At 34.5% G+C, this 26,601-nt stretch overlaps 1 protein-coding gene across 2 annotated transcripts; it reads right to left on the bottom strand.

Moving 5' to 3' along the window:
- Positions 1-236: 236 nt before the first annotated feature.
- On the bottom strand, positions 237-21,407 carry LOC120348942 (D-ribitol-5-phosphate cytidylyltransferase-like). 2 transcript variants are annotated; one of them, XM_039444379.1, is made up of 4 exons: positions 21,094-21,407; positions 6,407-6,620; positions 5,413-5,657; positions 237-338 (listed from the first exon to the last, which is right to left on the bottom strand). In XM_039444379.1, the coding sequence occupies exons 1-4, from the start codon at positions 21,184-21,186 to the stop codon at positions 252-254; spliced, it is 639 nt and encodes a 212-aa protein (XP_039300313.1). In that variant the 5' UTR covers positions 21,187-21,407; the 3' UTR covers positions 237-251. The 2 variants fall into 2 exon arrangements, with proteins under 2 accessions (XP_039300313.1, XP_039300314.1); XM_039444380.1 differs by lacking the exon at positions 237-338 and adding an exon at positions 4,936-5,247 and having other exon boundaries at positions 21,094-21,404.
- Between the last annotated feature and the right edge of the window lie 5,194 nt (positions 21,408-26,601).

Genomic DNA, 26,601 nt, shown 5'->3' with positions numbered 1-26,601 from the left:
AGCTTCTTGTTGAAGACATCGAGCGCCAGCAGGTCCGTGTCTTCTTTGTAGCTTTCCGGGATCCCAAAAATATGTATGGAATGTCGGCACCCATATTGCTCGAGGTCGTCGACCTTCAGGTGACAAGACACCTCCAGCTCACAAATTCTATCGTGCAGCTGTTTGTTTTCCTCCTTCAATGCCTGAAGTTCCTCGAAAATAGACTTCACAGCCATTGATACAGCACTATGGACAGAATCTTTGATTTGCTGTCAAATAATGCTGAGGGTCTCTTCGGACAATGCTCCAGAAATAGCTGGCTTTGGAGCATTGACCTCATTCTTCGGCGTGCCTCTGTTCTGTTGAACCATTGTGTACCGTTAGGTGGATTTACACTTTTATAGGCTAGGCGAGAAGGTGAACTGAAGAATTAGGAATGTTTTTCAAGATAAATAAAAAGAGTGTGAGTTAATCAAAATTATAATTACACTATTGAATTTAGCTCGAGAAACTGAATAGCTTGATGTATAATATCTAGTGAATTGAACTGTATAACCCTATGAAATATCTATTAGAAGATGGAGCCGAGCTAACACATGTTTACTCACTCACATAACCAAGAGAGAGGAATGGAGAGGAGCAACTTAGAACTGTTAAAAAAAGTGCAGGATTTGGAAGCAAGATTTCTGAATATTGAGAAGAAGATTCACAGCTCACAGCCTACCAGCTCAGCAGCCAAGAACTACTCAACAAATGAGGAAGAATTGGCCAAAGAAATGGAATGGATCAGGACTTGTACTAAGCGGGCTACCAAGAAGAGGAAGCTTAGTACTCCATCGCCAGAAGTCAAAAATGTGTCTGCAAAAAGAATTCAACAGAACTTGAATTCTAAAACCACTGACGTGGAGAAGAGAGAGAAGAAAGAAATGCCACCACCCCCAATCATAGTGGGTGGTATTAAGAATCTAGATGGACTCCTTAAGAGTTTGAAAAAAGTGTCGCCAGCTGACAAATTTAGAATAAAACTCTTGAGTAGAGAAACGTTCAAAATAAATGCAGTAGACTCTGAAACTTATCGGAATGTTACCAGAGAACTGATTAATGACGGATTTAGCTGGCATTCCTATGAAGATAAGCAGTCGAGACCAATAAGAGTAATGATTAAAAAACTTCATCACTCTTGTAGTAGGGACATGATACTGGAAGATTTGAAAATATGAGGATTGAAAGTTCTAGAAGTAAGGAATAAGCTGAAGTGGAAGAAAAGAGAGCCAATAGATATGTTCATAGTCTCATTCAGTGCGGAAGAAAATATAAAAAAAAAGTTTTCGAACTTAAAAATATACTTGGTTGCAAAGTGGAAGTGGAAGCACTGAAGAAGGCCAACCTGATACCGCAATGCAAACGATGCCAAGCATACGGTCACACACAAAAATACTGTAACAAGGAGCCTAGGTGTGTAAAGTGTCCAGGTAAACATCAAACAAAAGACTGTACAAAACCAAGTGATGCTTTACCAAAATGTATTCATTGCGGGGAAGCACATCCAGCCAGCTATCAAGGCTGCACTGTCACAATCGAATTGCAAAAGATTAGAAACTCCAATAAAACAAAAAATATTCCAGATTTACGGAAGAACACAGTGAAGAATATTCCACCAAAAATCATAGAAAATACACAAACCTACAATCCAAACAATGAAAGCGCGGTTAAGAAATAAACTTTCGCTCAGATAATCTCAGAAGAAAATAGACCAGAATTGGGAGAGCCAAAAAGTGAAGTAGGAGATAACAATAATATTTTACAGCTCATCTTGGCAAAACTGGATAGACAAGAACAAATAATCACCTCACTGCAGTTTAAATTTCAGAAGTTAGAACAAAGTAAACTACTGCAATTCAAATGATTCATTCGCTAAAAATAATGGAATGGAACGCAAATGGATTGTTTCAACGGCAACAGGAGTTGGAAGCAGTTCTAAACATAGAAAAAATAGATATATGTCTTATATCTGAGACTCATTTTACAAAGCAGTCGTTTATAAAATTCAAAGGCTATAGGATCTATCATGCTTTACATCCCAGCAATGTCGCAAGGGGTGGGAGTGCCATCATCATCAGAGACAATCTACAACATCATGAACAAGTGAAACTCGAAAGTGATAGAATACAATTGACAGGTGTAGCAGTGAAAGCAGTCAATTATCATTTGTTGTTGCAGCTATTTAATGTCCTCCCAGATATTCCATCAGAAAAGATGAATATTATCATTGCTTGATATGTTAGGAGACAAATTCATTCTTGGTGGAGATTTCAATGCAAAGCACGTGCATTGGGGATCGCGCTTAACAACACACAAGGGAAGACAGCTCTATGAAGCAATGAGAGAAATGAGGTGTGAAGCTCTTTCAACTGGTAAACCCACCTACTGGCCCACCGATACGAGGAAAATCCCAGATCTTAAAGATTTTTTTCTGACAAAGAATATATTGGTAAATTATTTGCATTTAGAGGATAGTTTTGATCTAAATTCGGACCACTCACCCATCATTTTGACTCTGAGTGATTCAATTCTACAGAAGGAAAATGCTTGTCTTGCGCTAGTCAACAGCCACACGGATTGGGATGGTTTCCAAAAGATGCTGGATGAAAGAATATAGAGTTGGACTCGCCATTAAGAAATGAAGAACAGATCGATCGGGAGTTAGAGGAGTTTGTTACTGATATCCAACAGGCAGCATGGTGTAATACTCCACAATTCAGAAGAAGAACCACTGGAAATAATTACCCTGCGGAAATCAGAGAAATGATTGTGGAAAAACGAAGAGCAAGAAGGAGATGGCAGCAATCACGTTCCCTTCAAGACAAAAGAGTTTTGAACAATCTAACTCAAGAACTAAGGAGAGAGATTCAATGTATCAAGAATGAATCAATCAATAATTACTTGATAAACTTAACAGCAGAACGCAGTACAGACTACTCACTCTGGAAGGCAGCTAAAAAAATAAAAAAACCCATTCATCAATCTCCTCCTCTCAGGAAGCAGAACAGTCAATGGGCAGGAGTAGTATGATGAAAAGGCACAGACCTTTGCAGATCATCTTGTGAACGTTTTTCAACCAAACAACACAACTGAAGAAGACCTTTAGAAGCAGAGGAAAACATCTTACAGCCAAATCAAGAAATAATGTGTGTCACAGTAGAAGAGGTGAAAAGAGAAATAAGAAATCTGAATAACAAAAAGACCCCTGGATTCGAAATGATAACTGGCTTAGTCCTCAAGCACCTTCCAAGAAAAGCAATAGTAAAATTAACACACATTTTGAATGCCTCTTTCAGACTCAAATTTGTACCAGGAATATGGAAAGTAGCAGAGGTTATAATGCTACTCAAGCCAGGTAAAGAGCCACATGAAGTATCATCATATAGGCCAATATCATTGCTACCTGTGCTTGCCAAGTTGTTTGAAAGGATTTTACTGAGTAGGCTAACACCAATAATTGAGAGACAGCACATAATTCCAAATCACCAATTTGGCTTCAGAGTGAAACACTCAACAATAGACCAAGTGCATAGGATTGTGAATGTAATAGAGAAGAGCCTAGAAGAGAAAAAAGTTTGTTCAGCAGCTTTCCTTGATATAGGGCAAGCTTTTGATAAAGTGTGGCATGAAGGTCTCCTTTTCAAACTGAAAAAAGTGCTACCAAAGCAATTTACAGATATATTAAAATCCTATCTGACTGACAGATACTTTAGAGTCAGGCATGAAAACTCATATTCTGATTTGAAAGAAATAAAAGCAGGAGTTCCTCAAGGAAGTGTTCTAGGACCATTTCTCTACCTACTCTATACCAGCGATATTCCCAGCCTTGATGAGAATACTACAGCAACATTTGCAGACGACACAGCCATATTATCAGTAGACAGTAATATTCATATTGCAACAGAAAACCTACAGAGATCCATTAACAAAATTCAAGATTGGACTAGAAAGTGGAGGATGAAACTAAATGAAGCAAAGTCGATTCACATCAACTTCACCAATAAAAAGGACCTGCCCATACCAATAACAATTAACAACCAAGTTGTATCATATGCCAATGATGCCAAGTATCTAGGTATGACCTTGGACGCAAAGCTTCGCTGGAAGGCCCATGTCAAGAAGAAGAGAGAGGAACATGGAATCAAATATAAGAAGCTGTATTGGCTGATCGGTAAAAACTCCAACCTACAAATCCAAAACAAAGTACTTCTGTACAAACAGATACTAAAGCCAGTATGGACATATGGTATACAACTTTGGGGGTGTACCAAAGACAGCAACATCAATGTCATACAACGGTTCCAGAACAAGGTGCTGAGGAACATTGTGAATGCTCCTTGGTATGTCAGGAACAGCGATCTTCATAGAGACCTGCACGTTGACCTGGTGTCCACCGAGATCCAGAGGCATGCGGAGAGGCACGAGGGGCGACTGCACCAACACGACAACGTTGAGGCGATCCAGCTGCTAGACAATGGAGGGTTGGTGCGGAGGCTCAAAAGGAGGAAACCGTATGAACTAGTGTAGTGCTTGTTCAATTAGTGTCCAGTGAAAGAGCAGAGCAGTGTTGAGTGAATCTAGCTTCTATAGTACAGTCAAAAGTGTACATATTAATTAAACAATCAATATCAGTAAGAATATCTAATGAGATATTCGCTGTTAACATTTTCAAGTAGTATGTTAGGGTAGAAAAAATTAGCTCATTAGTCTCCAGACTAGATAGCTATAGTATTGACAATACAAAAAAAAATGTTGATGAGTACTTCTTCAGCTTATTAGCATAACTCAAATATCACGATAGTTTTAGAGGGAGAAAATATATGTTTCATGGTGTCATCTTCAGTGTCACTACAGTTGTGTGGCCTGATATTATGTGTGGGTAATAATATATTGTACAATATTATTTTTATCTATTTGTTTATTATATAGATCAAACAATACAATAGTCAGAGAATAAAAACAGGCTATTGCCCAGAACGTCTTACATTTCTTAATTATTCTGTCTCAAATTATATTGCACGTCTATGGCCGCTTTAGGTTTTTGCTTTTAAATGATACAGTAAAACGCGGTTACTATTCAACTCTTTTAGTTTTAGAATTAATCATAATCCTGTATTCACAGGATTTAGTGAAAGCAACAGGAACTCGACTAACTGAAAACTTGACGTACCCTACTACTAAAGTTGCCCACCCGGGGGGCTGCTTGACCAACTGAGATCATCAAATCTAAAAAAAATCAAAATCAAATTAATTTTGCCTCAAAATATTAGACAAAAACAATACATAATATATTGAAAAAAATCACTTGGAAGTACAAAAAATACATAATGATTACCTGTCACCCATCACCCGTGAAAATGTATTGAGGCAAGCTAAGCCAGCCCAGTTTACCTTGCGATATGCCTGCAAGAGGGTGCGCATGATGAAGGCCTGAGGAGTGTGGCTTGCCACATGCGTGGCCCTGTCGAGGCTGGCGTCCAAGAAGAGGTCACACGTGGCGCGGAGCACAGTGGAGACAAGCGGTCGAATGGCGCCAGCCGCGCCGTGTGTCTGCGCCGCGCCGCAAAGCTCTACCACCAGTCGTTCGGGCACCAGCGGCCTCACTCCGTCGTGAACAACCACTACATTCGCCAAGTCTGAAACAGTGTTTTGCGATCGATTGAAAGTAACAGTTCAATGAAAGCGAATGTTAATTACTTGAGCTAGGTTGAACCATCCCGCCCTCCCCATCTATATTATAAAGAGAAGAATTGGCTTAAACAAGTATGGGATAGAAAATACACGAGTGATGCATCATCAAGTCTGAACTACTCAACTGATTAAATTGAAATTTTGCATGAAGATTATTATTTTACAGAGGGTCATTATAGGTATATTTTCAGTTCTTCAAGATTTCAGTACGTCAAGCTCTCAGTTTTGTCAAGTTTAAAATTCGTCCAGTGTCCATTTTGTGATACATTGCTTAAGTGTTCATCCTCTATAATTCTATAATATTATATAGAAAAAATTGGCTTCTTTGAGGATGGTTACAGGCCTATTTTCAGTTAACGATTTGTACATGAAGATTTCTGTACGTTTTCAGTTTGTCAAGTTTACAATATTCGTCAGTTTTCCAGTACGTCAAATTTTCAGTCCGTTTGGATGCATTCAGATGCTTATTGAATATTATTATTACATTTAGTGAATTCAGTGAATTGTTTGACAGTTCAAATATTGAATATTTCAGTTGAAGAATATAAGCATCGAATTTGGTTTCAATATAGAATAATAAACAAATGATTTTCACTTTTGACCCATGTTGCTTAATTCAGAAATAATTATGATAGCATCAAATATTGACAACAATGGATGTTTAATATCTGGATGAATAATTTAAAAATCTAACCTGAACTGTATTCTTCCAATTTCAGAAGACCAGCTTGGATTGACCGGTGCCTTGATGGTCCGCCTTTGACTAGTATCAATCGTTTGCAGCCGTCAAGTCCTGCTTCTTGTAATATTGTGTGCGCCTTTTCAATATTATCAACTACCAGTGCTATTTTCCTCACCAAAGAAAAACTGAGAAACTGTTCAACAGCATACAGCAGTAATGGTTTACCCTAAAACAAAAACATTTGAAATTATTAATTTAGAAAACATAAGAAGGAATATTTTTCAACAACACATCAAATTTATACAGCGTAGGCTACAGTAGGTATGCATTATTTATAATTGTGTTGAACAATTTTGACAATGGCAGTGATTAATAAAATAACTGTGTGTTAAAATAATTAAAATAAAAGGCAGTGAATTAATAAAAGTTGATGGGATTGAAGTAGTTGTAGTAGTTTGTTGTAGAGATTGTAGTAGTTGGAGAAGTAGGCTACTTGGCATATTAGCCTATAACTCAGAGATCTTAATTATACATTTGCTGGGATATGCTCAAATCGTCAACATCATAATGGTGTACATAGTAGCCTCCTATATTTTTGTTAAAAAAAATGATATAGTGAAAATGAAAGTTTAGACTACAATTTTTTAAGGTAGTCATTGTTTGATTCAACAGCCTTGGCCTAACAGTTCGCTGATAAATGTTTGAAATGAGCTATCTTATAGCTCAAGCATAAATATTTGATAGAGATTAGATTTTAATTAAATAGACCTATTCAACTTTCTAGAAATATAAGCCTAATTTTCTAGGCAAAATTGGAAAATTCAAACAAGGATGAGCTTTGCAATCAAGTTGTCAACTTTGTGGGATGATTATAGGTACTGTTGATACAATATATTTCTATTTTGGGGAGAACATTATAGTTATTTATTTAATAATACACAAAACTGAATTCGTTTAAATGATTGAAGAAGGACCAAGAGGAACAGCCACAAACTATTTCGGCGTAACTCAATTGTTAACATCACAAAAAATTAAACGGCGATCAATATTGTTTTCAAAATAAACAAAGTTCAAAGCAGCACAATTTTGCATGCATTTAGTCATTATACCTATCATCAATTTTTTAGTTGGGATCGATTTTGTATGTTATTTTGATCACAAAAAATTAAACGGCGATCAATATTGTTTTCAAAATAAACAAAGTTCAAAGCAGCACAATTTTGCATGCATTTAACCTATACCGTGTCAGCCATGTTGTTTTTAAACTATTGATAGATTGATAGGGCCTACAATACTTATCCATGTACTGATCTGATCCCTAACCCCTTCCAGCATATTATTGTCATTTGAACTATTTCTTCCACAAATTACGATTCATACACTTGGTAGTCAAAAAAGTGGTCATGTTTTATTTACTCTTGAATTTAAGTCCAATTTTCAATGCAAACACGTAAAAAGAATTAATTTCTATTCAGATAGTTTAAACCCAAATTAAATAGCAAAATTACACTATAAGTGAGGTCTACGTTATAATGGCAGTGTACGTTTGACAATACTGTTGCTGTCCTTTTCTATCATACAACAAAACAGATAGCGCTATCTCTCTCTCTCGCTTTGCAATGTTGTCAGTTTGCCAGAATATTTTGTTTTTACTTTTGACAGTGACTGTACAAAAGTAGACGAACAATTCTCAGCCGCCATTTTTTACTTTCCTTGCCCTATTACCATAGGGAGTCGGTCAGTTCCAAAACTCACCAACTCCATCTTTAGACATTTTTCAGGAGGGCTGAAAAACTGTTACAGCTGAATGGAAATATTCACATTAATGAAAATATATCAATAAATTGATCTAAACTTTCAAAGTACACCTGCATAAAATTTTATAATGAGATTCAAAAATGTAATGTGAAAAAAATGTTCAAATATAGACTTGGTGAGTTTTGGAACAGGATAGGGTTTTAAGATAGTTTTGTTGCAGCGATGAATGAATTTAGTCAGTTTTGTTGCAGTTTACAATGATTATGTTCTAATACATTTTCAAGATAAGAACAATATAAATAGAGAATATCTAATAGATTTCCATATGGAATGGAATAAGCATTAGAAAACAGGTTATTTATATTACAAATTCGCCCTCTAGTGTCAAAATGTCATCTTCCATTGGTTCCTCTTAATCTTGGTCATGCTCAGCCTTTTCAATTCTCTCATTAAAGATATCAGTATAAAATTTAAGATACTCAAGCTTTGACCATTCTTCTCCGTAGTGCTTTTTCAGAAGCTTATTCATATCTGCCACCTTCGTAGGATTAACAACAGCATCATTGGGTTTCACTTCTGCAGCTATTCTATCGACTCTGCAGCCTCTTTTTGCAATTCCCAGTGACTTCCCCATGTCAGTAAGGTAGGTCGTCTCCCCTTGAACTCTGCCAGTATTTTGTTGCCCTCTACTTAATATAAACCTCTTGCACACAGAGAAATTCAAGTGCCATTCAGCTGGCTTCTTTAAATTTTTTATAGTTGCATCCTTCCAGTCCTTGACTTCAATGTCAGTTCCTAGCCTTGTGACATTAGCTGACTCATTAAATATTTTAAAATATCCATCTGGGTGCACAATTGTTTCCAACTTCTTAATCTTCCTTTGAATAACTCCAAAGACTCTGTCTGGAGGTATGTATGAATGCCCAGGAACAGGAAAATGAATTACTATTGTCTCAATATGTGGGGGTGCTGCAACTGTTAACCAGTTAGGGACAGCAGTGATCACTATAGTGTTCTTGTTCTGGGAAGGCAGTATTTGATAGTCGATGCACAATGCACGTGGCTATTTCACTTGATCCCTTTTTGGCTTCAAGCTCAGTCATTTATTAACATAAATGAAAGTATTCTCTGGAGTTTGACAAGTTTTTGGTGTGCCTATAAAGACATTGTGAAGTTATACACATAAAATTGTTTAAAAAAATGAGCTGATTGATCGGTCAGCTTGGGAAGATTAAATTTCTCTGGCAATCAAATGAGTATGTAAGCTACACAAATCATGATATTTTTATAGTTTGGAACTGGGCAGGAGCAATAGTCAGTTTAGTCAACATTATAGGCTCACGGTACTGTAAAAATAAAATATTGTAATCAAGTAGTGATAATAATTTTATAAAATCAATCTATAACAACCTTGTATCAACTAGTTTTGTTGCAGTATAGTTTACAGCCAATTATAATACTACTGGAGTTAGCAAGTTTAGAAGCAGTAATGACGTAAGTGGGAGTTAATGAGTTTTGGAGCAGTGAGGTGATTGGAGTTGGAGAGTTTTGTTGCAGTCTCTACTTTTCAGCATAGCTTTTGATGGGGAAATAGAGAGTATTGGAACAAACCGTTTTTACCATTGAATGAGTTACAGAATTGCCTATCAGGTGATAGAAAAACTTTTTTTTTAATATTTTGGAGTTAGTAAGTTTTGGAACTGACCGACCCGGTAAGGAAAGTACTGCTTTCCAAAAAAAATTAAGGTACCCTAATTTCAAGTTTTCTATACGTTTCAAGGCCCCCTGAGTCCAAAAACATGATTTTTGGGTGTTGGTCTGTGTGTGTGTGTGTGTGTGTGTGTGTGTGTGTGTGTGTGTGTGTGTGTGTGTGTGTGTGTGTGTGTGTGTGTGTATATATGTGTGTGTGTGTGTGTGTGTGTGTATGTCTGTGAACACAATAACTCCATTTCTAATTAACCGATTGACTTGAAATTTTAAACTTAAGGTCCTTATACCATGATGATCCGACAATAAGAAATTCAATAAAATTCAATTCAAGATGGCGGAAAAAATGGCGGATAATTACTAAAAAACCATGCTTTTCACGTTTTTCTCGAAAACGGCTCCAACGATTTTCTTCAAATTTATACCATGGATAGCTATTTATAAACTCTATCAACTGGCATGAGTCTCATTTCTGGGAAAATTTCAGGAGCTCCGTAATATTCTTGAGAAAAATGGCGGATAATTACTAAAAAAACATGTTTTTCACGGTTTTCTCGAAAACGGCACAAATGATTTTCTTCAAATTTATACCATGGATAGCTATTTATAAGCCCTATCAACTGGCATTAGTCTCATTTCTGGGAAAATTGCAGGAGCTCCAAAATATTCTTGAGAAAAATGGCGGATAATTACTAAAAAAACATGTTTTTCACGGTTTTCTCGAAAACGGCACTAATGATTTTCTTCAAATTTATACCATGGATAGCTATTTATAAGCCCTATCAACTGACGTTAGTCTCATTTCTGGGAAAATTGCAGGAGCTGCGTAGTATTCTTGAGAAAAATGGCAGATAATTACTAAAAAACCATGTTTTTCACGATTTTCTCGAAAACGGCTCTAACAATTTTCTTCAAATTATACAATGTACAGCTATTTATGAGCCCTATCAACTGACGTTAGTCTCATTTCTGGGAAAATTGCAGGAGCTGCATAGTATTCTTGAGAAAAATGGTGGATAATTACTAAAAAACCATGTTTTTCACGATTTTCTCAAAAATGACTTGACTGATTTATTTCAAATTCATACCCTGTTTAGTTATTTATAAGCTCTATCAACTGGCATGAGTCTTTTCCCTTGGAAACTGAAGGGGTCCACCCCATCCTTGAGAAATGGACTTTGATGGAAAATTGCAGGAGCTCCATAATATTCTTGAGAAAAATGGTGGATAATTACTAAAAAACCATGTTTTTCACGGTTTTCTCGAAAACGGCTCTAACGATTTTCTTCAAATTTATACCATGGATAGCTATTTATTAGGGATGTGTATCGAAAGACAAAACATTGATGTTTTGAACATCGATGTTTTTTCATCCTAACATCGATAAGTGAAAAACATCGAACAGTAAACATCGATGTTTTTGAACATCAATGTTTTTAAACATCTTTTATCGCCCTACGTTTTTATGGATGATACTATTAGTCCAGTGAATATAGACATAAAAAAGGGGGTGTGCTTGCAATTTATATTGTAGTTCTGATTTTTTAATATATTATTTGGGTACATAAGAGGAGTCCAGAACCAATTTCTTCATGCAAGATTTCCTTGTGCTAGATACAGAATAGCCCAAAAATCTCGTATTTCCGGCTCATTTTCCAGTTTTCAGCTATTTCTGCCAAATCTCCCCCAGATTATAAAATTCTGAAAAATTAGATCACTCGGAACTCTCTATCTCCAATGAGTACTTAGTTATTATTTTTCAAAAATGATTGAAATTTGAAGAAAAAATCAATTTTGATGAATTTTAGTTTTTGATCAACAATATCTTCCGATTGTTACAATTTAGATGTATATTTCAAAATCCTCTAGGCGTATTTTTGTGCTATACAATCTGAGATCAGGTAGAGCGCTCTATGTCATATAGATTTCCAGGTACACCTGACAACAATGCTCCTTGTATTGTGAAAAACACCTAATTTTCAGCTTCAACCATCATCACCATCTACTTTGTCCTCACATTGATATTTCGCACAATGACATAAGTTCATGGGTAAGAATCACCCGTTAGATGCACTTCATTTCAGTATTTCCTAGTAGAGGCACGGTTAAGGACACCTCAAATATCAAAATTTCAAACACTTATAATTTACTTTTGACACAATGCTCAGATTTCATCGTACTACACTTCATTCTTCTCGGCTCGCCAAGGCGGTTCAAAATCGTGCATCAACAGTCAAATTCGGCCAAAAAATAGAAAATTTATTGTTGAGTGTAGGTACCATATTCAATACATAAAAAATGACCAATTTCTATATTCGAAGCTATGTATCTCGGTAACCCCTTATAAAAATTATTACATGATCTTGAAATGTACAATAGAATTTTCTATTTCATCTGCTGTAAGCAATTCATGGAAAAATATGTTCTTGAAGTGAGATTTGATTCTTGAAAAAAATCCGGAAATTGTAGATATTTTTCTCATATTAACGGTCTTGCCAGTTCTATGATAGCGAAAAGTGATTCAAGATGGATTTTAGGCAACTGAGCTCGTAGAGGATAAATTTATCTACAATTTGTAATCAATCGTAAGTTTCTATGATTTATCAGACTCGTTTAAGAAACTCTTGATCAACAGTAAAATTACAAAAAAAATTTAAAAACTGAAATCGCCATTTTCAAAATCTTAACTTCCAAATTGTTTTGGAATCGAAAGTATTATTTATTGAAGTGGGTAGAGGGGGACAATTTTCACATTCTCACTAGATTTGGAAATTTTATCAGAAGTATTTCACAAGACATGCAACTTTGAATATGGAAATTGGTCATTTTTTGTGTATTGGAATATGGGCTTAAGTACACTCAACAATAAATTTTCCATTTTTCGACCGAATTTGACTTATTATGCATGATTTTGAACCGTCGTGACGAGCCGAGAAGGATGAAGTGTAGTACGATGAAATCTGAGCATTGTGTCAAAAGTTATATGTTTGAAATTTTGATCCTTGAGGTGTCCTTAAGCGCGCCTCTCCACTAGGAAATACTGAAATGAAGTGTATCTTACGGGTGATTCTCATAGAACATAATCTCAAGAACTTATGTCGTTGTGCGAAATATCAATGTGAGGACAATGTAGTTGGTGATGATGCTTGAAGCTGAAAACTAGGTGTTTTTCACAATACAAGGAGCATTGTTGTCAGGTGTATCTGGAATATGAGATAGAGCGCTCTACCTGATCTCAGATTGTAGAGCAAAAAAAGAGCTTCTAAAGTGACTACAATTTTATCTGGAGCTATTGTTACAATATTCCAACAGTTACTAACTGGAATCACAGCAATTTTGGACTTGTGGTATTCAAGTAACAGTATTTCGATTTAATTGAAGTCAGGTTGTGACTAGAAAGATACATCAACTCTAGTTCACAAGATTTGTCATCTTCATGGTCTAGTCTGAAACCTCTCGGGATATCCTTGAGGATTCGTTCTTGAAATTTCACCCTAAGCTAATTTTAGCAATCATTGATACTCATATCGTATTCATTCAATACCTGATAGATTTTTTAGGAAATGGAAATGGATCAAGTTTTTCATATTGATATCTGCACTCCTTACAATACGAGGACCTCTTTTCCAGAGCTAGATTAATAATTAGTGGTAAACACATGTTAAGGAAATGATTGTAGTAAGAAAAAACTCTTTCTTCCTAAGAAACGAAGAATCCGACCTCTTATTCAATTCTAAATAACTAACTATCTAACCTTGACACGGACCACAGAAGTAATGTAAATAATCTTCAAGAGTATCCAACAGTCTCACATAAAAATACAGAGAGCCTGATTGAAAAATAAGAATAGCAATCTGCAGGAATCAAAAATTATGCGAGATCTTTCACAAGAGTGATCTATATTCACAAAAAACACTAAACAGAATACTACACTAAATATGATAAAGATAATGATTATAATTCTGTTACTATTGCTTATTGGTCTCAAGATAATCCTCTTCAAACAAAAAAATAAAAAAAAACTTGTATCGAATTGAAAAATTAGAATTGTTTTTACTTTTTAGTTGGGAAAAAAAACGGATGACCGATGTCTAGGTAAAACCATCAATAAGTGAAAAACATCGATGTTTGATGTTGAAACATCAATGTTTTTAAACATCGATGTATCGATACCCATCCCTACTATTTATGAGTCCTATCAACTGACGTTAGTCTCATTTCTGGGAAAATTTCAGGAGCTGCGTAGTATTCTTGAGAAAAATGGCGGATAATTACTAAAAAACCATGTTTTTCACGATTTTCTCGAAAACGGCTCTAACAATTTTCTTCAAATTTATACAATGTATAGCTATTTATGAGCCCTATCAACTGATGTTAGTCTCATTTCTGGGAAAATTGCAGGAGCTGCGTAGTATTCTTGAGAAAAATGGCAGATAATTACTAAAAAACCATGTTTTTCACGATTTTCTCGAAAACGGCTCTAACAATTTTCTTCAAATTTATACAATGTACAGCTATTTATGAGCCCTATCAACTGACGTTAGTCTCATTTCTGGGAAAATTGCAGGAGCTGCATAGTATTCTTGAGAAAAATGGTGGATAATTACTAAAAAACCATGTTTTTCACGATTTTCTCAAAAATGACTTGACTGATTTATTTCAAATTCATACCCTGTTTAGTTATTTATCAGCTCTATCAACTGGCATGAGTCTTTTCCCTTGAAAACTGAAGGGGTCCACCCCATCCTTGAGAAATGGACTTTGTAAACTCCTTCTCGTGCATGAGGTAGGAAGGTAGAGCAGTTTATGAACAGAACACATAGTCGAGATATTCAATCTGTAGAGCAGCTGTTTTGACGACTTTTATAAAAATCATCGAATTTCACAATTTACACAAAGGAAAAAGTACTCTGAAAGCAATTATATAATATACACATATACAGTAGTCTGATTGTAGTTTCAAATATGTTGCCGCCAATCGTCATTATGTTAATCCTCTAAATTATTCTCTTTTAAGAATGAGGCTCACAGTTCAATGAGCAAGGAAAGTTGAGTACACAAGTCGTATAATTGATTCAAAATGTATTTCTGAAACAATAAAATAATTTTTAGACATTACCGTATGAGAAACACAAATTAAAAAAACCTGAAATTACATTTTAAAAGTTGATAATTAACCATCCTAGGCTCCATCCATGCTTCAGTTAGGCTACACGTATAGGTTAGACCTACTCGTACTGGTATAAATAATATTTAAAGGTTATTTCAGAATTATTTACATCAAAATTCCTTTTTTTGGATAGGATTTCTATTTTTTATTTCTATATTATCTTTAAAAGAAATTGGAGTAGAATACCTACCAAATAACTTAATTTCTGTTGTTTTGAAATTCAGATTGTTGTATCACAGCTTTTTACTTTCCTTGCGCTATTACCATAGGTAAGGAAAGTATTGCTTTCCGAAAAAAATTAAGGTACCGTACCCCAATTTCTAAATTTCAGTTTCTAAATTTCTGTTTCAAGGTCCCCTGAGTCCAAAAAAGTGTTTTTTGTGTATTGGTCTGTATGTATGTATGTATATGTATGTATGTATGTATGTATGTATGTATGTATGTATGTATGTATGTGTGTGTGTGTGTGTGTGTGTGTGTGTGTGTGTGTGTGTGTGTGTGTGTGTGTGTGTATGAGTGTATGTGCGTCTGTGTACACGATATATCATCTCCCAATCAACGGAATGACTTGAAATTTGGAACTTGTGTGTGTGTGTGTGTGTGTGTGTGTGTGTGTGTGTGTGTGTGTGTGTGTGAGTGTGTGTGTATATATGAGTGTATGTGCGTCTTTGTACACAATATATCATCTCCCAATCAACGGAATGACTTGAAATTTGGAACTTACGGTCCTTACACTGTAAGGATCCGACACGAACAATTTCGATCTAATGCGATTCAAGATGGCGGCTAAAATGAAGAAAATGTTGTCAAAAACAGGGTTTTTTGCAATTTTCTCGAAAACGGCTCCAACGATTTTGATCAAATTTATACCTAAAATAATCATTGACAAGCTCTATCAACTGCCACAAGTCTCATATCTGTAAAAATTCCAGGAGCTCCACCCCATCTATGCAAAGTTTAATTTTAGATTCCCAATTATCAGGCTCCAGATACAATTTAAACAAAAAAATTAAAGTGAAAAAGATTTAGCATGAAAATCTCTACAATTTATGTTCAATAACATTTTCACCTAAAATTGAAAATAAACTCGAAGTGCGAGAAAATAAGATTATTCAACTGCAAACTGTTGGCAACTGTTGATTCTATTAAATCATTCACTATGAAGAGATAGCAGACTTCGTGTGACTGCAGCGCTATTGTTCTGTCACCAGCTGCTGTCTCAAATCTTAGAATAGTAGATTTGATATGCGCGGGAACACTAACTTCAGTTGATCAATTTTCATAACGGCAAGGAAAGTTGTGTGAGAGCGCCACACCAGATTTTTAAATTAGCCGCCATTTCAGATTTATATAAAAATAAAAATCTGATCTCAGTTATGAAAGCAAATTTTTGAATCAAATTATGAAAAGATATTTTTCTTGATTAATTTGACATTAAATTGATTATTTTGTCAAGGAAATTATAATTATTATTAGATCAAATTTAATGGGATGAATTGAGTAATAGCTGTGTACACTCAGTGGCAAAATGGAGAGACTTGGCAACGTTTTTCTCCTATCTTTCTTCACTGCCATTATAACGTGGACCTCACTATAGCTAGCCTAATCACTTAGGGCCGTTTGCACAGTGACATTTTAACCTGTTTTAAATCCGTATTAAGTCTTGTTTGTCTCTGTGGACTGCTCTTGCAAAGTTATAGAAAAAGTTGAAAAAATTAAATACTTAGGTACATTTATAGATCAAAACTTGAAATGGAATGCACATATACTTCACCTTTGCTCAAAATTATAATATATGACATATTTTCTACAAAATCAATAAAATTAAACATCCAAGTATTATTAGAAACATTTATTTTGCTTATGCACACTCTTCATTTCAATATAGCATTGAGGCATGGGGGGCAGCTCAGGATACTCACTTCAATAAACTTTTTGTTCTACAGAAACATATTATCAGAGCAGCTCTGGGAAGACCAAGAATGTACCCTAGTAGACTACTATTTGAAGAAATTGATTTACCAACATTGAGACAAACATACGTAACTGACGCAATTCTGTACATTAATAAAAACAAAGACAAATTCACTACTCGTGATACACCATTTCTAATACGTCAAAATGTTTTCAATACCTACAATAACCTATTCACTAGACTTACATCTTGCAAACACCAATTGTCCTTCTATTGCCATAGAATAATAAATTGTCTACCTGAAAAATTCATTCTAAATAGAATTACTAAGTGTTTAATTTATGAAATAAGAGAGTGAGTATGTAGGAAAGTTTACTTCGGACTTAAGATTTCAGAAGATTAATTGACTTTTTGTTCTAGTGCTTACATTGTTATATTGTACATACAATTATATTCTAGTGTTTATATTGCATATTGTTTCTTCTGGTACTAATTAAATTGTCTTAGACACCCATCGTAATTACCTTTAACATTTTTGAACTCTCTTCCAGAGCTCAAGCATTAGCTTTTCTGGGAGAGCCCATTATTTAAATAATAAAATAAAAGAAAACATTCGTTGAATATGTTTTTAAATTAGTTTAGATTATAATTAGTTATAACATTATAAGAATGTTTTTTGTTTCAATTGTTTGTAAAAAAAAGAATGGCAATAAATTGATTTGATTACATTTTGATTTTAAGCCACCAACTGATTAAATTCAGTTTAAGCTTTGACTGTGCAAACGGCCCTCAAAACTGTAAAATAATGAGTAATGTTCAACTCACACTTACGCGACTCAGGTCGAAAAGAGACTCGTCTCTAGTCGAGAGCATGTGTTTCCAAATGGTGACATCGCGGATACTAGAATCGACTGGTCTGAGTGTCACCATTTGGAAACAAATGCTCTTGACTAGAGTCGAGTCTCTTCTCGACTTGAGTCGCGAAAGTGTGCCTTGAGCCTTAATTTTTATTCATGATTCAAAAAATTATAACCATACCATACTTATTCGTTAAAAGCACAGCTGTGCTTATAAAAGTAAATTCTAATAGTCCAGGAAATGAATGCTCACAAAAGGGTATAGACGGAAAAGTTTGGAAAAGAATAATTGTTGACCCCGCAGGTTCTGTTAAGGGTAGTGACGAGGTGAACATATCAAAAAGTCCCCACCCCTACTCACTGTGCTAAGGGGGTGAAATTGGGGGAAATCAATGCTCTACAAATCTACTACAAGCATTCATTTTAACGATGCATTGTTATCCGCCCTGAAACAGCAAAAAATTGGATGAAAAGCTGTTATTTTAACAATTTTACACTTTCAAGAGGGTATATCTCAAAAACTCTAGGAGATATCACAAAACTCCACTGACCAAAAATTGTAGAAAATTTATCAAGCTTCATTTTTGAATTGTTAGTCATGACTGTTTAACGCATTTTTCTCAAGATATAGGCCTGAGCGTGTGAGCAGAACATTGAAGAAAAAGAAATTTTAACCCTCATCCCTTTAGTAAAATGAGTAGGGATGGGGACTTTTAATATGTTCACCCCCCCCCCAACTGGTCCTAACAATTTTTCAATGTTTAAAAATTGTGTTAAAAACATTCCTTCCAACTTCAAATTCCTTTGTCAATTAGAGTCTATTGTTGCAAAACTGAAGGTTTTACACTTAACATTATTTGAGCTGCTGCAACAGTCGTGGAGAAATGTGTAAATTTGTGAAATTATACATCAAATTAAAGAGAATTTGATGCTCTAGATCATAATTAGCATGGATTGTTTCTGTTGATATTCAAAGAGGTTAGAAGAGCAAAAATAGCAAAAAATTGAAGGAAATTTTTTTCTTTTTAAATGTCACACGGTCACACCTTCAAGTGCGGATACCTGGAAAAGTAGGTACAAGAAATATAGGAAAAGTTGTGTGATCAATATTTTAGACAATCATGTAAGCCTTAATTTTGTATGGAATAGTCATGACTGTAAGATCCATAGTTTTCGAGTTAGGGCCTAAATGCGAAAAACCAAAAAATGGTACCTTTGAGCCAACCCCACCCCCTTAGCACTTTTGATATATTTACCTTCTCACTACCCTAAACAGAACTGCGGGGTCAAAAATTGTCTTCTTCTATAACCCTTAATTGACTGGGCTATATTGCAAACACAGGTATATAGACTCCGTACATTCAACAAATATGAACTGAACAAGTTCAAGATGAATGAATATCCTTTGTTCCATGTAATACTGTACACATTTCAATAATGCGAAAAAGATCTAAAATAATATCCACACACGCTAAGGAAGATTTGACTAATAATTTGACTATGCATGGGCTTTTAAAGAAGTTTCAAGTTAAAATACCATAACATTATCATTTTTTTTTTTTTTTTTTTTTTTTTTTTTTTTTTTTTAAGATTACGTCCTAAAGACTCCAGTCATGGAGTATAAGACAAGTCATGTTATTACATAATAATTCTAACACTAAGTAGTTCAACCTAGTTTAGGTTTGAAAGGAATTCTTGTACACTATAAAAAGCTCTATCAACTAAATATTTTTTAATTTGTTTTTTGAAAATCTTCAAATCATCATTACTTTTCAAGATTTGAGGTAGCTTGTTATAAAATTTCCTACCAATATAATCTGGTTTTTGTTCAAATAACCTACTATTGTGACCCATTATATGATAATCTGCTCTGTTTCGCGTATTATACTCATGAACATCTGAATTCTGGATCACACCACTCGTTTTCACATGCATTACAACTTCATATACATACAAAGATGGCACAGTTAATAGACCAAGCTTTTTAAATAAGGCCTACAAGAGTCTAACCTATTCACTTTCTCTATACATCTGAGTGCCTTCTTTTGAATCTTAAACACCCTGTCCATATTTTGTTGAGATGAATTACCCCATACTAAAATAGCATACCTAATATGAGATAGTATAAGTCCATGGTAAGCAGTTAACAGTAGTTTTTTATCATTCAGCCTAGCAAGCTGCCGCAGGACAAATACTCCAGATGATATCTTATTACATATCCTCTCAATGTAAGGATGCCATGTTAATTTCCTGTCCAATAAAATTCCCAAGAATGCTACTTTCTCTTCTTGGTCTAATTCATTTTCCTCTACAAACACATTTATTTCTCTATCCTCTATTGAATTATATTTACTTTTGAATTGTAGGAATTGACATTTCTTACTATTTATTGTTAATTGCCTTTGCTTCAAGAATTGGACAATTGACTGTACTCCAGTAAAAGCATTTATTTCTAGACTATCTAATAAATAATTGTTAAAGATAAGCGATGTGTCATCAGCAAACAACAGAGCTCTGTGATCTTTTAACTCTTTTGGTAATTGGTTCACATACAACAGAAACAGTAAGGGACCCAGAATTGAGCCTTGAGGTACTCCAGCCTGGACCTCCAGTTTTTGAGATTTAATTTTTACTATTTCATTCCCATCCACCTTGGTAAGCTCAACACACTGGTTTCTACCTATGAGATATGATTCAAACCATTTTAGTTCTATATCATTCACACCTACAGTTTTTAGTATTTCCAATAATATTCTATGGTTCACACAATCAAAAGCTTTGGATAAATCAAGAAATATTGCGGCTGCCTTCTCACCTGAATCTATTATATCTATTAGTCTTTCAACAAGGGATACTATTGCAGTCTTAGTAGATTTCCCTTTCTGGAACCCATGCTGTTCATCACATATGAAATTAATTTCTTCCAGGTGCATCATAGCCTATTTAAAACTACTCTTTCAAAAATTTTACTTATTACATTTAGAATACTAATGGGTCTATAATTTTCAACTCTTTCAGAATCACCGCTCTTGAAAATTGGCAAAATTTTTCCTTGTTTCAGATCATCAGGGAAAATACCCTGCTCTAGTGAAGTATTAAGGAGATGCAATAAAGGGTCCAGTAATTCATTTTCACATTCTTTTAAAATTTTGCTTGAGACCCCATCCAATCCTACTGTTTTTTTGTTATTCAAATTTTTTATTATTCTTGACAACTCATCTCTTGATAATGGATGAAATTTAAATACCTTTTCAATTGGCTTATTGAATCATTAAAAATAAGCATCACTTACCAGGATTTTACAATACTGTTTAGGAATAAAACTGCCCAATCGTTCACCACTACCTGCGGCAGGTATAACGACAAAAACATCATGGTCTACCATAATCTTTTCTAACCTTGTAAAAGGCTTATAAAAAAAATTATTCTATTATGCTGCTATAGATTAAATAAATCCAATAAACAAGAACAGTAGCTAGTGAACAATGCACTGCAGATAAAAATGATTGATCCATTCCTGCTTCAACGGACAACGGTTCATTCACGAAGTGACTTCTAGAACTTTGACATTTTAAACTAACCTAAAATGTAACGACTTTTCTTTTCACAGCAAATTGTCTCAGATCACAGAGAAGAAGGAGTCAGAGAGAACATTCTTACCGACTATTGTTTCGCCTAATGTGCAGTATGAACTTACACCGGTAGAAAGCGCTTGTATACGCAAATGCCGATTTCTGTCTGAGCTGGATTAGTGCTGTAGTATTATAGTGAGGTCCACATGGCAGAGTACGATTGACAATACTGTTGCTGTCCTTTTCTATCATACAACAAAACAGATAGCACTCTCTCTCTCGCTTTGCAATGTTGTCCAATTGCCAGGATATTTTATATTTACTTTTGACAGTGACTGTACAAAACTGAACAAAAAATTCTCAGGCGCCATTTTTTTCTTCATTCTATCAAAATACTTGAGTACACAAGTCGTATAATTGATTCAAAATGTAGTTTTGGAACGATGAAATAATTTTCAAACATTACTGTATGAGAAACACAAATTAAAATTTCTGAAATGACATTTTAAAAGTTGATAACCAACCATCCTAGACTTCATCCATGCTTCAGTTAGCCTACACATATAGGTTAGACCCACTCGTACCGGTATAAATAACATTGAGAAGTTATTTCAAAATTAATCCATTGAAATTACTTATTTTCAAAAAGTATTTCTATTTTTCTATTATTTTGAAAAGAAATTGGAATAGAATCCATACCACTCAATTTCTGTTGTTTTGAAATTCAGATCAGTGTATCACAGCTTTTTAAATTAGCCGCCATTTCAGGTTTGTATAAAAATAAAAATCTGATCTCAGTTATGGAAGCAAATTTTTTAATCAAATCATGAAAAAATATATTTTCTTGATCAATTTGAAATTATATTCATAATTTTATCAAGGAAATGATAATTACTATTGGATTAAATTTAATGGGATGAATTGAGTAACAGCTGTGTACAGTCAGTGGCAAAATGGAGAAAATTGGCAACGTTTTTCTCCTATCTTTCTCCACTGCCATTATAACGTGGACTTGACTATAGGGGCACGTAGTGGGGAGTCATTGGCATCCTACACTTCCCTCTCCAAAAAACCAGTTCACACCACTCTCTCCCACCAGCAAAACAACTGCTGGCAGCATCTTGAGGCTTGAGGCATGCATGTCATTGTTTTGCTAATAATACATAGACTGGACATTCATTTTTCTTATTGTAATCACTTGCTACTCTCAACTCTCCAGATTGCATGAGCGCTACATCTCCAATGACAAAGTGGATTAATTCTTATTTGTAATCAACAAGAACAAGAAAACAATAAGTGAATCAGTAGCCAGATAAACTATTGTCCATTATAGAAATGTAGCATAATCCAAACTTTATTACATTATGTACTTCAATTCAATGATGGAAAAAAATTTAAATCGATGTAATTTAATCCACAATTGCAATTTTGAACTTAAAAAATTGCATGGTTGCCTGTAAAAGTCGGTATATGGGCGAAAGTTTTACATGACAACAACTTTGAGTGGTAAAATAATTTTAATGTGAATATTCATTCATATAGTAGGAAGAAGGATGAAATAATAATAGTAACAATTTAAAACATTTATTTTATTTATACATAACGATTTATACTACTTTTGTGATTGAAAACTACCACAACATTGAAGGAACGTTGCCAGCCTGGGGAAGTAGTGGCGCAGTTGCAGGAGATTGCTTGCGACGCCTGCGCAGGTTGACTGCTCCATTTCACTCTCTCTCCAGGTGAATGCCTTCGGGTTGCTGCTGCGTTGCTCGCCACTGCTCCTATTTGTGCTCTTTCCAGACGACCGTGAACCGAAACGAACACTCTCACTCACTCTCATTGTGAGCACATAACGCAGAGCAGCCTAACGCAGTTTCTTGAAGTGTCACCCAGCAAACCAATTTATAAGAAGTTGTCACGTCAAAATTGAGAAAGAGCATGAATAATTTCAAACATGAAATGTTCTTGAGGTGCTGTGTAATGCAGCAATACCTATATTTTTCTATTATTGTTCTAAAATGATTTTAATAAATGATGTCAAAACTGCTCATTAAAAATAATATTATTTCAGTTGCTTTTTGTTTTCATTGAATAGCCAATGGTTGTCAACCTTTTTCATGGACTGTACCCATAGTGAAAAGTTCTAATTTTGCATATGAACTAAATGCTGTTGGGCGAGCCGTCTAGAGAGAGATTGGGGAAGAGGGAGTAATTTGAAAATTCAATGAATTTCTCTCATTATAAACTTATAAAAGCCACTATATTTTTAGCATTCAGTAAAATAACATCCAGTTTCATTGTGTATTATGATAAGGAGGAAATTGATTGATACTCTTTTAAAAGATTTACCTACCCCTGTTATTATGTATGTGTATTTTTGTCGTAAATGTATTTCCTTTGCTTGATGTAATACAAAATTATAAGTAAAGTAATGAAGAGCAAAACTAAAATCGTAAATCGATTTTGGAATGATATTCATTACCTTTTAGAAGAAACTTTGTGGTTGAATCTGCTAATCAAATTCGACCATGTTGATAAAACTTGAAACGCAAAAAATGCTGTTGATTCTATCATTTTCATTCATAGTTGGACACACGGTACGAGAAAACATCAAGAGATTGAAGATATTCTCCTCATATTCACGATATTGGTAGTTCCAAGATAGAAAACAGTAGTTGAAGATAAATATTTAAGGCAACTGAGCTCCTAAAGGATAAAATTAAGAGCCAATCATGAGTGTCTATGATGTATGAGCCTCGTTTTAGAGACTCTTGATTAACAGTGGAATTGCGAAAAAAATAGTAAAACTGCAATCGTCACTTTTTCAATTGGTTGTAACTTTCTAATGGTATTGAAATCGAAAGTATTGTTGATTGGAGTGAGAAGAGGAAGAAATTCCTCACATCCTTGACTAGATTTTGATTTTATATCTGATTTATTTCATAAGATATGCAGCATTGAATGAATAAATTGTCATTATTTTGTGTATGGAATATGGGTTGAGGTACAGTGTACACTCAACAAAAAATTTCCCATTTCTCTTACGAACTTGACTCATGATATATGATTTCCAACTGCCTTGACAAGCCGAAAAGAAAGAGCGTATGAGAAGATCTGAGCACTTTATCAAAGGTTATGAATGAAATTTCGATCCTTGAGGTGTCCTGGAAATCTTTCAGATAGAGCATCGTTCTACCTGTTCTCAGATTGTGAAGCACAAAATTACGCCTAGTAGGATGTTGAATTATACATTTTTGAATTGTGACAATCGGAAGATATTGTTGATTAAATACTATAAAATTTATCGAAATTGATTTTTCCATGAAATTCCACTTGTTTTGGAAAAACTTTAGGATAGAACTCATTGAAGTTAGAGAGGTCCGAATGATTTCATTTTATTCTGAATTTTATATACAGTAAAAAAGGAGAGAGAGATTTTTTTGTCCAATGACTGGATTTGATGATAATAGCTCAGAACTGGAAAATGAACCAGACATATTAGTTATTTGGGCCACTCAAGGAGATTTTGCATGCAAAAATTGGTTCTGGGCTTCTCTTATGCATACAAACCCTAACAAATCAAAACTACAATGAATAAAAAATATCGCCTCTTTTTCATGTTTAAATTGACTGGACTAATACAATGTTATAACGTGAATCAAATCTATCTTAGAAGGTGGTGACAGGCGCAGATTGCCCCGATCCCCCCCCTCCCTACTTAACAAGTGGTGTTTAAAAAAACTACTATAGCTCAGTCACTATAGACATCAAAAGGTGGTGTGCTTGAATCATTTTATATTGTAGATCTGAATTCTCAATTTGGATACATAAAAGAAGTCTAATTTTTTCATGCAAGATTTCCTTGTGCAAGATACAGAATTGCCCAAATATAGGTACCTAAAATGTCTGGTTCATTCTGCAGTAGAAATGGCCAATTTCTATATTCAGATAAATTATAGAAAAATACTTGATCTTGAATTTTAGAACAGAATCTCCTCTTTTAGTTGCTGAAAACGATTCATGGGAGAATATGATCCTAGTGTGAGATTAGATTGTTGAAAAAATCATGAAATCAAAAATACTTTCCCCACTATCAACAGTCCAGGAAACAGTGATTCAAAATGAATTTTACAGACTCTTGATTAACAGAAAAATCGCGAAAAAAATGAAAAACTAAAATCGCCATTTTAAAAATTGGCTGTAACTTTCTAATGGTACTGAAATCAAAAGTATTCTCCATTGTAGTGAGAAGAGGATATACTTTTACACATCCTCACTAGATTTTGAAATTTTATCCTGAGTATTTCACAAGATACGGTATGCAGCTTTGAATATGGAAATTGGTCATTTTTTGTGAATTGAACTACTGGTTAAACTCAAGGATGAATTTTCTATTTTTCGATCAAATTTCACTTATGATGCATGATTTTGAACCTCCTTGGCAAGCCGAGAAGAATGAGCTGTAGTACGATGAGATCCGATCATTGTGTCAAAAGTAGTGTGTTTGAAATTTTGATCCTTAAGGTGTCCTTATATGCACGCCTCTCCGTGCATCTAACGGTTCATTCTTATAGAACATGATCTAATGAACTTATATCATGTTGCCAAATCTTAATGTTATGACAAGATTATGAAGTTGCTGGTGATGATTGAAGCTAAAGATAAGATATTTTCCAAAATACAAGGAGCATTGTTATCAGGTGTACTTGAAAATCTATATGAGAAAGAGTGCTCTACCTTGTCTCAAATTGTAGAGCACAAAATTACGCCCAAAGGAATTTTGAATTATAAATTTAAATGGTAAAAATCGGAGTATATTGTTGATGAAAAATGAGAATTCATCAAAATTCATTTTCTAGTTGAAAGAATTTATCTTTTTTCTATCTGTATGAACCAGTGACTATGCTAGTAGCCTATGCATATTTCGACTACAAAAGTTAGCTGCGAACTGGCAAAGTGGGGTAGAAGTTGTAACAATGACACCACATGCCATGGCTGACATTCGTTTCAGCCAATTAGTAATCTTCTCCAACAAAAATATTTAACACATGGAATTTGGGTATTTAATTTTGTTTAATTATATCACCTTCTGCTTCTTATACTGAGTCTAGAAAAATTGTTTTATTCACCTAATACAGAATTTAAGCTTCATATTGAACATCATATTGTATGTTGTACAATATGTATGTACGTGCCAATCCGCTCTCAACTGCAACAGACAAATA

The sequence above is a fragment of the Nilaparvata lugens genome, unplaced genomic scaffold, assembly GCF_014356525.2.
Source record: "Nilaparvata lugens isolate BPH unplaced genomic scaffold, ASM1435652v1 scaffold447_1_2, whole genome shotgun sequence".
Classification (NCBI taxonomy): domain Eukaryota; kingdom Metazoa; phylum Arthropoda; class Insecta; order Hemiptera; family Delphacidae; genus Nilaparvata; species Nilaparvata lugens.
The sequence above is the reverse complement of the archived record's forward strand: the minus strand, read 5'-3'. Positions and strand labels throughout refer to the sequence as shown.

Excerpts from the sequence above, each read along its gene's own strand:
- LOC120348942 (XM_039444379.1), bottom strand. The coding sequence starts at position 21,186 with ATGGTAGACCATGATGTTTTTGTCGTTATACCTGCCGCAGGTAGTGGT. Across the intron at positions 6,621-21,093 it reads AACAGTATTGTAAAATCCTG|GGTAAACCATTACTGCTGTA; the intron begins GTAAGTGATGCT and ends TTTTTGTTTTAG. Across the intron at positions 5,658-6,406 it reads ATTGGAAGAATACAGTTCAG|ACTTGGCGAATGTAGTGGTT; the intron begins GTTAGATTTTTA and ends ACACTGTTTCAG.